Source organism: Aquarana catesbeiana, linkage group LG04, assembly GCF_042186555.1.
Source record: "Aquarana catesbeiana isolate 2022-GZ linkage group LG04, ASM4218655v1, whole genome shotgun sequence".
Lineage (NCBI taxonomy): Eukaryota > Metazoa > Chordata > Amphibia > Anura > Ranidae > Aquarana > Aquarana catesbeiana.
Genome location: NC_133327.1, coordinates 210520242 through 210534335, shown reverse-complemented (window position 1 = coordinate 210534335; position 14094 = coordinate 210520242). Strand labels below are relative to the sequence as shown.

General features: G+C 41.9%; 1 protein-coding gene across 2 annotated transcripts in view; it reads left to right on the top strand.

The window, feature by feature from the left end:
• Positions 1-14094, top strand: part of SI (sucrase-isomaltase) — a 470126-nt gene that overhangs the window by 353813 nt on the left and 102219 nt on the right. For both annotated transcript variants that reach the window (XM_073626133.1, XM_073626134.1), the window contains exons 51-53: positions 5100-5196; positions 5739-5851; positions 5932-6057. In XM_073626133.1, the coding sequence (XP_073482234.1) occupies positions 5100-5196; positions 5739-5851; positions 5932-6057 (336 nt within the window). The remainder of the gene's footprint in view (positions 1-5099; positions 5197-5738; positions 5852-5931; positions 6058-14094) is intronic.

The window sequence follows — 14094 nt, the reverse complement described above, 5'->3', positions numbered from 1 at the left end:
GCCCAATTCATCTTCCTACAGGAGACTCATTTTCGCTCTAACTCCATCCCAAAAATTTCCAATCACATTTACCAAACTGCCTTCCATTCCACTAATCCCATAGCTAAGACAAAAAGAGTTTCCATACTTGTTTCTAAACAGGCCCCATTTAAGCTCTCAGACTCCCTACTGGATCCTGAGGGTAGATTTGTATTTATTAAAGGTACCTATGCTTCTAAGCCGATAACATTGGCAAACATATATTCTCCAAATGAACACCAAGTATCTTTTTTTAGGAAAGTGTGCGACCTTTTGATCTCCTTCAAAGAAAGTATTGTACTCTTAGGAGGTGACTTCAATGTACCCCTCAACCCAAACCTTGATACCTCCTCAGGAACTTCAACGCTATCCTACCGAGCCCTAAGACAAATTAAATTACAAATTCAAGGTCTAGCGCTGCATGACACATGGCGCACAATGTTCCCCTCCATGAAGGACTACACCTTCTATTCCATCCCTTTTCAAAAATACTCAAGACTGGACTACCTTTTCCTTTCCCAACCTGACTTAACCTACCCCACACAGGCCACGATCGACCCTATGTTCCTTTCTGACCACCACCCTATCTCAGTTACTCTGACCTTCCCAGACTTGACCACCAAAACAAAAACATGGAGACTTAACTCCTCCCTATTAAAAGATGCAGAGTTCACCACACGCCTGACAGCAAGTATTGACACATATTTCAGGGAGAACTCCACCCCAGGTATATCTCCAACCACTTTGTGGGAAGCTCACAAATGTGTGATCAGGGGGGAGCTGATGGCCCAGGCTGCGAAGGTAAAAAAGTTGCATCAGGTCACCATAGATAACCTGATTGCCAACATTAGGCGACTGGAGACCGCACATAAACAATCCCACTCACAACAGACATTGCAGGAACCGATGCATTCACGCTCAACGTTGTTAGAAGAACTAGGTAAACGCACCAGACGCCAGTATGTTCTCCACAGAGTCTTTTATGAACAAGGCAACAAGTGCGGTAGATTATTGGCCAGAGCAATACGTACCTCTAGACCGTCTAACACAATTCACCACATACAGACCCAACAGGGCACTTCACTATCTAAAAATGAAGATATAGCCCATGCATTTGAACAATACTACAAAAGTCTATATAACCTTAAGACCCCCAATTCAAACTCCGAACAAGCATTACGCAGAACGGAAGCTATAAAGAGTTTCTTGACCCAATATGGCCCACAACCAATCTCACAAACACAAGCAGAAGAATTAGAACAGCCCCTCTCAACTGAAGAACTACAGATCGCCATACGACAGATGAAATTGGGTAAAAGTCCAGGTCCAGACGGCTTCACTCTGCAATATTATAAATGCTTCGTCCAGTCCCTAGCTCCAAAAATGTTAACCACTTTTAATTCTTTAGCGGACCCCACGATGAACATGGGGCGTATGTTGGAGGCACACGTAACAGTAATCCCTAAGGAGGGAAAGGACACTACACGAGTACAAAATTACAGACCTATTTCACTACTCAATGTGGACATCAAGATTTACGCCAAAATCTTAGCCAACAGAATGTCCATTTTCTTGCCAAGCCTTATCTCGTTAGATCAGGTTGGTTTTGTCCCTGGACGAGAGGCCAGGGACAATACCATTAGAGCATTAAATATCCACCACTGGCTCACGACCACAAAAACCCGAGGGTTCTTTCTGTCTTTGGATGCTGAGAAGGCGTTCGACAGCGTGGCCTGGGATTATATGGGGGAGGTCCTGAAGAGGATCGGCCTTCACCCACGCATGTTATCCCACATCTCAGCGCTGTACTCTAACCCGAGTGCAGCTGTAAGAGTAAATGGCCACCTGTCGGACGCCTTCCCTATAAGAAACGGTACGCGGCAAGGCTGCCCCCTTTCACCATTAATTTTTGTACTCTCCTTGGAACCTCTCCTTAACAGACTTAGAGACAATTCCGATATCACAGGTCTGACAATTCAAGGAAAGGAGTATAAGGTATCTGCCTTTGCAGATGACATTCTACTCTCCCTGACCTCCCCAACCACCTCTATACCTAATTTACTTAAAGATATAGAGCATTTCGGAACCTTATCACATCTAAAGATTAATTATGCGAAATCCCAAGCCTTAAAAATCACCCTTACAACACAGGAACGTAAACGTTGCCAATCTTCCTTTCCCTTCCAATGGAACCAACAGGAAATAACCTACCTAGGTATCCAAATCACCACTAAATTAGAGGACATATACAGGGTCAATTTCCTTAAGGTCTTAAAGAAAGCGCAACTTGACCTAAAAGAATGGGGGAACCTTAATGTCTCCTGGTTTGGCCGCTCCGCTCTTTTAAAAATGATAACCTTGCCACGATTTCTTTATATTATTCAGTGCCTACCTATTCATCTTCCAACATCCTTTTTTGCAGCATATAGGAAGATGTGCACACTGTTCCTATGGAAAGGTTCCCCTCCACGCATCAAATTCGCTAGGCTCACGCGGCCAAGACTTAACGGAGGCATTGGGCTTCCAGACCTCTACAAATACTCCCTAGCGAGCCACCTTACCCGAATCGTGGACTGGAATGTCCATGCACCGAGTAAGCTTTGGGTTACCCTGGAGAAATCGATCTCTCAACTTCCACTGGAGTCTCTCCCCTGGATCGCTCCAAGACAAGTACCACAGGAGATATTGACGCATCCTCTTATCTCAGCGTCGCTAAGTTCCTTCAGACGAACAATTAAAATCAGGTCAATCTCCTCTGTACCAGGCCCTTTAACCCCATTGAGAGGCAACCCTGAGTTCACCCCAGGGCTCTCATCATCCTTTCTAAACCTGACATGGCCACACAACAGAATGTTAGCCTATCAATTCTATGTAGACAAGACCCCTAGATCATATGAAAACCTAGTTGACTCGTCCCTCCTCAAATCCTTCCCCTTTTGGACATACCGACAGATCAGACACTTCCTATCAACTCAAGGAACGACACTGACTTGGACTAGACAATTAACTCCTTTTGAGGAACTTTGCACCAGATCCTCCCCACAAAGACACCTAATCTTGTAAATGTACAACACACTTATAGCAGATACCTCTTATACTCCAGGCTCCGCACATACAGCATGGGAAACAGATCTTCAGATGACCTTCACGGAGGAGGATTGGTCTCGTATCAACGAATATATACATAAGGGCTCTCTTAATGTAGCCATTCAGGAGAATGGCTATAAAATTCAAACACGCTGGTATAGGACTCCGTCACTTCTACATAAATTCTCTCCAACTGTCCCAGACACTTGCTGGAGATGTGGGACAGCAAAAGGCACAATGCTGCACATATGGTGGAACTGCGTTTCCATACAGCCTTTCTGGAAAGAAGTCCACGACCTCATCTCACATATCACAACATACTCCCTGACCTATTCCCCTGCCCAATATCTCCTACATCACACTCACCTGACTAAAAACGAGTACTTTAAATCATTAGCAATGCACCTGGTGAACGCAGCTAGATTATGTATCCCGACACATTGGAGATCCACCTCCACCCCCACGATTGGGGAATGGTTTCCGGAGGATCTCTAAGATAGAGGAGATGGAGGAGCTGGTGCACATTTCACAAGAACGAATCCAAAAATTTACGACCACATGGGCCTGTTGGACACATTTCAAATTATCTCAACGCTATAGCATGTATAGCTCCTGAATATTCTTTTGATTAGACCATCAAGAATTAAAAACAGTTCAGGTCAGGTCGGGGTGACAATGCCCTATAGAGGGGACCGGATGGACCGCGACTTCTGTCGCTGCCCACCCGTCAAAACTTCACTATCTCTCCCCCACCCAACCCGCCATTCTTTTCCCCCGTTCCCACACCTCTCTATTCTTCCTCCCTATCCCCTACACACTTCCTTTTTTCCCCCTTCCCTCATTTCCTACTTAAGATCCCTAAATTAATAAAGGGGTCATAATAATCCCTCTGAACACCCCATCAAAGGTTACGTATAGAGTCACACGGGTTTGTCAAAAACGAATTGAAATCCTGAATTGACATTTACATGTTTGTATTTATGTAATATACTTATATTTGAGAATATTGTGACAAAATTTCTATATAATACCCATGTTATTGTACAAGCTACTACCTTGCATATTTTTTCTTTCAATAAAAATTATTATGGAAAAAAAAAAAAAAAAGTGTTATACAAAAGTGAAAAGTTCTGGTCCTTTAATTTCAAAATAAATTGAAATTAATTAAAATTAAATTATTATTGTAATCCTAAATAACAATAATTTTCTTTTTAAATTAATATAAAAATAAATACAATTTTTTTTTAAATATTAGTTGATTATAGATGAGTGTAGAGATCAAATGTGTTTTTTCTAATGTGTTTTTTCTCAATGTGATTTTTCTCAATATGAGTTGTACTGTTAATAATATTACTGCAGTTATGATCTTAATTTTTAATGCAGTATTTATGATTATTTTAATTATTAATCTTTAATGAATAATGTATCTTATGGTAGGTTGCTGGTTACTCTTCCCTTTTTAATATTAATGTTATGTGAACTCCATACTCCCGACCTGGTTCCTTTAAGATCTTTTCCAGGGAGGGGTTTGGATCCCATATATAATGTGGTGAAGGAGAGAAAGGGTGTGACCTGAAGAAGGAGGCTGAGCCTCCAAAACATGTTATCATAGCAACGGCCTGGGGAGACGATCCACCCGTTACTACCTCCTATAGCAGCTGGGATTGACGTCATGCAGGTTGGTCCAGACGCATGCGCAGCTCCTTGTACTGTCCAGGATTTTACATCATCCATCCCTACTCTTTGAGTCTGGGAGCTCAGTCCTTGTAACAGGCCGGAGGCCCAGATGTTGGTGTAACTGTGATTACCAAGTCTACATTTGTGAGTGCAACTTTTTGTTTTTAGACAAGATTTTAAATAAACGTTAGCACACTAGGACGGCCGTGCGCTCTCTTTCTCCCTATATTTATTAATGTGAAGGGAAGTACATTTATTGTGTATTTTATTGGATAATTATATATCACATACTTGACTTCTGATGCTTATGTTTTCAGTACAAACATAATTCATATGGAGTTCATCCCTTCTACATGGGAATTGAAGAAGATGGAAATGCTTATGGAGTGTTCTTACTTAACAGCAATGCAATGGGTAAATTTGATACTCACTTCCTATATCCTGTAGTAGATGTTTTCTTCCTTTTGCAGCTATGTAAAACAAATATCCCATGCTTAGAGTTTGTTACTATTGTTTAGAAATGCATATAAATCAAAAGAAAATAATCAAGAAATAGGGTTTCCACATTTTAGTTCAGAAAAACATAGTCACAAGAGAGAATTCTGATTTTGAAACATATTACCCATACAAAATTATCAGTTTTCCGGTTGTGCTTTACATTTTAAAACTGAGCCAATATTTTTCTCAGACATACACATACACGAAGGTTAGCCTTTGGGTGATTTAGACCTGAATAATTGATCATTGCTACGTACATGGGGTTCAGATAATTTCAGTTGATAAATAAAGTCATGTCACATATCAGAAAGATAGACTCTTTCACATATGGACCATATAGGTTGGTATATATAATGATCAAACAGCTGACATGCTTTTCTCCACATGGCATATTAAAATCTGTCCTAATATTGTTTCCATTTCATGACTAATTTGCAAATGAATATTATATTTTTCAGATGTGACGCTGCAGCCAACCCCAGCTATAACATATCGTACAATTGGTGGAATTTTAGACTTTTTCATCATACTGGGTACAACTCCAGAAAGTGTAGTTCAGCAGTACACTAAAGTAAGAGTAAAAACCTAATAATTATTTGTATGGCTCTTTATCCAAGTAAGGTTCTAACTTTTTTTTTTTTTTTTTTTAAGCTCATAGGACGCCCTGTAATGCCAGCTTATTGGTCTCTTGGTTTCCAATTATGCCGCTATGGATATAAGAGTGACAGTGAAATAGAACAACTGTATAAGGACATGGTGGCAGCCCAGATTCCATATGTAAGTAATGCTAAGGTCTGGTAAGAAACTGTTACCAGTTGTATAACAAGAGTTATTCTAAGTATTAGCATAAAAGTGACATATGCAATAGACAGAAGTGGTTTACTAGTAAATGACCGGCATACTCTTTTTTTTTTTTTTTAATAATTGTATGAAAGCAGAGTACTCATTAGAAAATTACACTTAAAGGAACAGTAGTTTCATTATTTTAGAAGTATGTAAAAAAGACAAGCTTGATGTAAATAATCTTATAGGTATCAGTTAATGTTTACAACACCTTGTTTCTGTGCTAAACTTCTTTTGAGGGCTGATATAGCCTATTGTATCATAGGCATCGCTCCACAGTAGCCATGAAACTTCCCCTGTGATGAGCTCTAAGGCTTTTATGTAAGCTTATACCAGAATCATATAGTTTTCCGAATAATACCTCTGAGAGTGGCATAAAGCCTATATATCCCTGGATGAACTATCATAACACGTTATACTATATAATTACTGTACCTACCACTTATGCTTTCCTAGCATTCTCTCACCAGAACCTCATTTTTATACAGAAGATACCACTTCCAGTGGCTGTTGGAGACATCTGTTCATAATGGTTACTCAAATATATTCAACACCCACTTTATAACCTGTACATTGTTTCTTCTGTAAATAGGCATATTTACCTACTGTACTGGTCACACAAATCAACCCAGGCAAAAAAACGTTATGTTGTGCCCCTAAATCATAGGTATACTTGCATAAATTGTTTGTGTATATTATATACATGTTTCTAGCCTTTGGTATTAAATAAAATAGCATATGTAATATTTCAATATATGAACTTATGTTTATATATGGCACTTTAAAAGTCCTAACATTAAAAGGAAGGAAATGTGTTCTATGTATGAATTCAGGGATGTGATGCCCTGGTCCCATCAATATGAAATGTAACCTGAGATTTATAATTGAGATTTTCTGTCCCACTGAGACCGCTTTACCAGAGAGGAAGTGGGGGGAAATCTGCAGCAGGGACACAGATAGAAATAGAAACTCAACAGGGGTTCTAGTCTTCCTCTACTTAACTAAAAAAGCATTCTATTTCTGCCCGTGATGCTCTTTGAGAATTCCCTTAATATCTGGTAAAATACTGCTAGCAGGAAAAGAAGTGAGGGAAACGGTTTAACTTGGACAGCAGTAAAAATCCTACAGGGCTTCTAACCTCGTTTCACTCTATCGAAAACTCTATCCAAAAAAACAAAACATTTTGCTTGATATACACTTTACAACTATCCCTTTTGTGATCATTACAGTTTCACAAAGTGTTCATAGAGCAGTAATTCTTATCAGAACTCTCTTATAAAAAACATGATCTGTGTATAAATACTATTTCCTGGTGCATCATGGCCGCATACAATGGTTGTGGCTCCCCTCCCCACAACCTGATAGAGCTGGTTAACTATAAATCAAAGACAGACCCAGCTCGCAATATTCTCCTTTTTGTCCTCACCTGATCAGGACTGGAGTCGCAAGGTATCCCTTACCATTCGTTGCCCCAGCCAGGTTCAGCCTCTCCTGGGTGGAAATCCTTCCTGAACAGCCTCTAAATGAGATATATGGTTGGAGCCACATTCTGGTGGTGCAAGCCTGTGAAAGAAAGCTTTAAACAAGCTTTGACATAAGTGGAAGCATTTTCCCCTTGTTTTCCATATGCTTTTCACTTCTTTTCCCAGTTTGTCAGTGCTTTCCTGCACCTGTCTGTGTTGTGGGCGCTTTCCATTTCCAACATGGCTGCAGCAGTGCAAGTACACTCTGAGCATGAAAGGCAGGAAGTGATGCGGCCGCTGTGGCTTTTCTGGCTTGCCTTTTTCCAAGATGGTGATCTGAGCATGCTCAGATGGGGTTCAGGTTTGTGGTTACCAGCAGGTTCTACATTTTCGGTCCCAGCTAAATACTGTGGACATTTACCAGACTTAAAGTGATTGTAAAGTCTTGTTTTTTCTTTCTCTAAAAATAAAAAACATGTCATACTTACCTGTGTGTGCAGTGGATATCCACATGGCAGCCCAGATCCTCCTCTTCTTGGGTCCCCCTTCGGCTCTCCTGGCCCCTCCTTCCTGTCAAGTGCTCCCACAGCAATCAGCTTGCTATGGGGGCACCCGAGCCAAGTTACATCTCCCTGTGTCCATTTAGACACAGAGCCTGGGTTCGACCCTGCCTTCTCTCTCTCCTGATTGGCTCAAATCTGAACCCCATAAAAATCAATAGGAGTTGACTATTCAAATTCAGTATTTGCCATGTTCTAGGCTAATAAGCAAGGGATTATTAAACATATGGCATTGGGGGCTGGGCACTGCCCTGGGGAACAATCAAAGCAAAAATCTGTTTGGTGGGAAAGAGCGATTTTATTATCACTTACAGTGAAAAAGTAAAAATGCTAAATTCCTTTCAATAACATGCCTGAAGAATGCCCTTAACTTGCACAGTGTATAGAACCTTGAAAAAATTGACATCTACAAAAAAAAAAAAAATGCAGTTTTAATTGATGGCAAAAGCTTCTTGCTGCTTCCTTCTATTTGTAAAAAAAAAAGCAGCTGGGGATTCCCTTGATTTATACCAAACCCTTATCCTAGATGAGAGTCTGGTATAGATATTGATGGGGGATCCCACACAGAAAAAAAAAACAGCATTGTGTCCTCCCAAAAAAGCATGAAGGTCTGGAATTAATTTTAAGGGAGAACCCCTCAAAAAAAAGATCGCTCCACCCAAAATTCATATCAGACCCCAGCATGCTGCTTAGTTGGCCAGTAAAGGAGGAGGGCAAGCATGTGGCCCCGCAAAAAAAAGATCGCTCCACCCAAAATTCATATCACACCCTAGCATGCAGCCTAGTTGGCCAGTAAAGGAGGAGGGCAAGCATGTGGCTCCCACCTCTTGAACTGTACCAGGCCCCTAGCAAAGAATGTTGATGAGGACAAGGGCCCCTTCCCCACAACCTACCACAGTGTTTGTGGGTGTCTGCAGGTGGGGGAAATGTAGAAGCGCTGTTTTAAAGTATTAGGGCCTCCAGATATTGCTCCAAATGTAAATGAGTTCATATCACCCCTAAATTTTCACACCAAAAAATGCAAGTAAAATAAAACACCACACACAAGGCCTATAAAAAAGTCCCACTTATACATCCAAACCTAGTGATAATCAAACACTACTAAGCTCTATTTGTGTGTAAAGAAGTTATATACATTTTGTTTGGGTACAGCACTGCATGACCATGCAATTACCAGTTAAAGTAGCGCAGTGCTAAATAGCAAAAAATGATGGTATGTTCATGAAGTGGGTAAAATCTTCCAGAGGTCAAGTGATTAAAGCATCCCCCAAACATGTTACTTGAAAGAATTGTGCATTTTTATGTAGTCCTCGAAGCCACATAAACAGAACCCTGTCCGCTCTCATTTTTCTTTTTTCCTTTGGCATTGGCACAGAATCCCTTTGGCAGTGTCCGATTTCATGGATCTTGTTATTACTATAGCTTGCCTATTAGACTTTTAAAATGACCAGAATTCAGTATCAATATTTACCCCCATTGATTTCGATGGGACTCGCTACTAAGTCTGAGTTTCACAAAATTACAAACAGAATTCGGTGACACTTCCCCTTGCACAAATTGAACTTGGGCATATTCACCCATCCCTACGCATTACTAAATTAAGTATTTTACTACTTGGTAGCAACTACTGTAAAGTGTTTTTCTCTGTGTTTAAATTCTTTTTATTCCTTTTAGCAAAAGATAACAAAACATAATATTTCACCATAAAAAAGCCAAGTCAGTATTCATTCAGTGAACTAACACAACAGAAATTCAATACAAAAAACATTCAGCTTCACCATAAATATCATCACAAACATATATAAAAAGTGTATCTCCTAGAACCTTGTCATAATAGTCATATATATCATATTGATAATTCTTCCCCAAATAAAAAAAAAGAGGCAACATTAGAAGTGGAGGCATCCCACATTTAAATACAAAAAACTCTAAACCGTCCCCCCCCCCCCCAAAAAAAAAAAAGAAAAAAGAAACAAACCCTAAGGGTTTCCAGGCTTTTCTACCTAATCCTTGGTTCCTATCTACCTATCTAAATACTTCCAACATAGTATTTTCTTTGGTTTCCAATATTTTGAGGTCCATACTTTTGCTGCTTTCAGAGGGAATGGAATGATAGACATTTTTTATTTTTTCCTTGTCTCGCTTGTAGCGTGAAATAAACATTGCCAGGGGTCTTATTCAATTTCGGAGTTTCTAATCATCTTAATTAGGCTTACAACTTTTTCCCAGTATAGCTGGATCTTAGGACAGTGCCACCAAATATGGGCATGCATTTCCCCGCCCCCACATTCTTTCCAACACTCAGATGACAGTGCTGAGTTGATCTTGTGTCATTTGGATGGAACAAAATTCCACCTAGTCAAAAGTTTCTAGTTCATTTCTTTGATCATCATATCTATTGAGGTATAATGTGCATAATCTATACATTAGACTTTAAAGCTTCAGGGATAGGTAGATTTAATTCATGCTTCCATCTATTCAAGAGAAATGAAGTCCCAGGTTCCACGAATGAAATCATCATCTTATAAAAGTTTGAAATGCCATGTCTAGTTATCCCTCCCTGGTCTATAAGTCTCTCCAATGGGTTGAGTTCACGGATTGAACGGAGGGGTTTTGGCAAAGAGTTCACAAAATGCTGGAGTTGCCCATATCTCCAGGAATCCATACCCATCTCTTAGTTCTGGTAGTGAACAAAGGACATTCCCATTCAAGACAACCTTTATAGTGATTGTACAGTCTTTCTTAAAAAAAAAATAACAAACATGTTATACTTACCTGCTCTGTTGCAGTGGATTTGCACAGAGCAACCCGGACCCTCCTCTTCTCGGGCCCCTCTTCACTGCTTCTGGTCCCTCCCTCCTGATGAGTGCCCCTATAGACCAGCAGCTATCTATGGGGGCACCTGAGCCGAGTCAGACATGGAGCCCCAGCCCCGCTCCCTCTCTCCTCTGATTTATCTGACTTTGATTGACAGCCGTGGGAGCCAATGGTCAGGAGGAGAGTCCTGGACAGCTGGGGGAATTGTGAACATTGCTGGATAGAGAAGGGGCTCAGGGTAAGTATTAGGGGGTGGTGGGGGGCCTGCTACACATAATAGGTTTTTTTATCTTAATGCATAGCTATGCATTAAGATAAAAAACCTTTTGCCTTTACAACTCCTTTAATCTCAAACACTCTGAAAGTGTCCAATTTAAAAAGGTTGTATTCTCTTTCCCCCGTCGGGAAGTAGTTTGTACCTGTAAGGGGCAATAAGTGGCTATTATACTGCCATTTCATATTTTTATAGAGGTTATCACAGGCTCTTAAGGTTTATACTGTAATTAAGGGTAAATCCTTAGATAAACCTCTGTGCTGTCTCGTCAGATAGTCTGGCCTAAAGATGTTATACTAACAATTTCCTCCAACTGAACCCAATTTTTAAAAAGGGCACTATGCGTCCACTCAATTATTCTCACCAGAACTGCTGCTTTGTGGTAATTCTCAAAGTCTGGTAGAGACAGTCCCCCAGTTGACTTAAATCTTACAAGCATTTTATATGCAACGTGGGGGGCCCTATGTTTTTGGATGAATCTCTTTAACAATGATTTAAGGGTTTTAAAATAAGCCCTCGGTATGTTTATTGGGATGGCCTGGAAAATACACAGAGCTTTCGGAAGTGTCACCATTTTAATCACATTTATCCTGCCCAGCCAGGAGAGCCTGCCGGAAGGATAACCGTTCAATTCTTGCTTAATTTCATTGAGAAGAGGTATATAATTATCCTGATATAAGTCTGTAACTGACACAGGCAAATTGATACCTAAATATTTTAAGCCCCTTTGTTTCCATTCAAAAGGATTCAGGGGTCTAAGGGCCCTAAGTTCCACTTGGGGGACAGAGATGTTCAATACTTCGTACTTCTCTACATTGACCTTTAAATTTGAGATTTCCCCATATCTTTTCAGCTCCATTAGAATATTAGGTAGCGTCTGTCTTGGTTTAGATACATAAAACCTAACATACCTTATGTTCTAGCCCTGATATCTCTATGCCCTGAATATCTTGATTTGCCCGGATCATCGCTAGGAGAGGTTCTAGAGATAACACAAATAACAATGTTATGCGTGCATCCCTGTCTCATTCCATTATAACCATATACCAGGGGTGTGGGACTTTGTGTGAAGCATATGACAGCCCAAAGAATGATAGGGTGAATAATAAAGGAATTTTATTGTACATTGCATAATACATACAAATTCAAAATAGCACAGGTAATTAAACATACAAAGGTATTGAGACTATTAAGCACAATTCATAATGAATATGCTGGTAACATTAAGGGTATGCATAATTCACAATGATGACTCTACATTGATAATAAATAGGTCATATCAAAAGGTAAAAATATTTAGTAAATATATTTTTAAAATTCCCATGTTCACCATAAAATACAGATGTATGCCATTGATAAGAAAAGATATAGCCTGCAGGACCTATGGTCTCACTAGCCTGTAGGGGTACAGAATACGTAATTAACTTGAAGTTCTTGTAACACTAGTGGAAACACGTCACTCAGAAGCTCTACGCGTTTCGTGGCTTCTGCCACTCATCAGGAGCAGGTGCGTGTAGTTACTATAAAAATTAAGGAATTTTTGTTAGAAAGTTAGACAAATGAAAACCAGTACACATATGAGGGCACGGTTTAGGGGTACACCTGGAACCCCCATAACCAATGCTTACTTACTCAGGATGGGCCCGTTGAAGGAGTGGCGGCGAGGCCCCACAGACGGTCCGGGGAACAATCCCACACCGGGAGCTGAGGTGGACAGCAACGCGGGCAGGGGATGGGCGGCACTCACGGCAGGCATGCAACCGAGGACATTCTGGGGGTGAAGGGACAATGGTGAGAAGGGAATGAAAGGGGGGAGGGGAAAGGGGGGAGGGGGGGAGGGGAGAGGAAGAGGGAAGGAAGAGGGGCAGGAAAGGGGGAAAAAGGGGGGGGGGAAAGGGAGGGGATTTGGAAAAACAAGACAGCAGAGGGAAAAGGGGAAGGAAGAAATTCCAGAATTAAGAGGGGGGAAAAAGGGAAAAAGGAGGAGGGGGGGGGGGAAGGAGGGGAGGTAAAAACGGGGGGGCGGAACAGGGGGGATAAGACGAGGAGAGGGGAGGGAAAGAAGAAAGGGGGGAGGGGGAGGGAGAGAAGAACAGAGGGAAGGGGGAAAGGGGGGAAGGGAAAGAGAGGGGTGGTGAGGAGGTTGAGGGGACAAGGAAAGTGAAGTGACAAAGAGGGGTGGTGTGGGGTGGGTGGATGAGGGAAGTGGAGCCGGACAAAAGTAGTGATAAAACAATGAGAGGTGCCAATTACCTTGTGTTTCGGAGGAGCCCAATGAAGGGAACCAGAATGACCAATGGAAAAGCAAACCAAGTGTTGGGTAGTGTGTGGGAAGCCTCGATTGTCATGACCACCCGAGAAGCGCCCCTAAATAGCCCGCCGCGGTGATGTCCACCAATGTCACGCCGTGGGGTGGGGGGAGGCGCGCCAGGCACCGATTGGCCGTTTCCGGCCAGCGGTACGCGGCAAGCCCTCCCATAGCCCACGAGTATGGTAAACACAGCCCCGTGCGCGATGGCGTCAGAACGGCGCCTCGCGCACAGCAAGTGGAGCGTGACACCGACACGTATTGGCAGCACATCCGCCCCCCCCAGGCCGTTGATAGACGGCGGGGGAGGGGGGACGCCCGCAAAGCGTGTCGCAGCCCCCGGGATGAGGAAGAAACCAGACCGCAGGACGGCCCAGCTTTTTCCCCCCTCTTAATTCTGGAATTTCTTCCTTCCCCTTTTCCCTCTGCTGTCTTGTTTTTCCAAATCCCCTCCCTTTCCCCCCCCCCTTTTTCCCCCTTTCCTGTCCCTCTTCCTTCCCTCTTCCTCTCCCCTCCCCCCCCCCCCCTTTCCCCCTCCCCCCCTTTCCC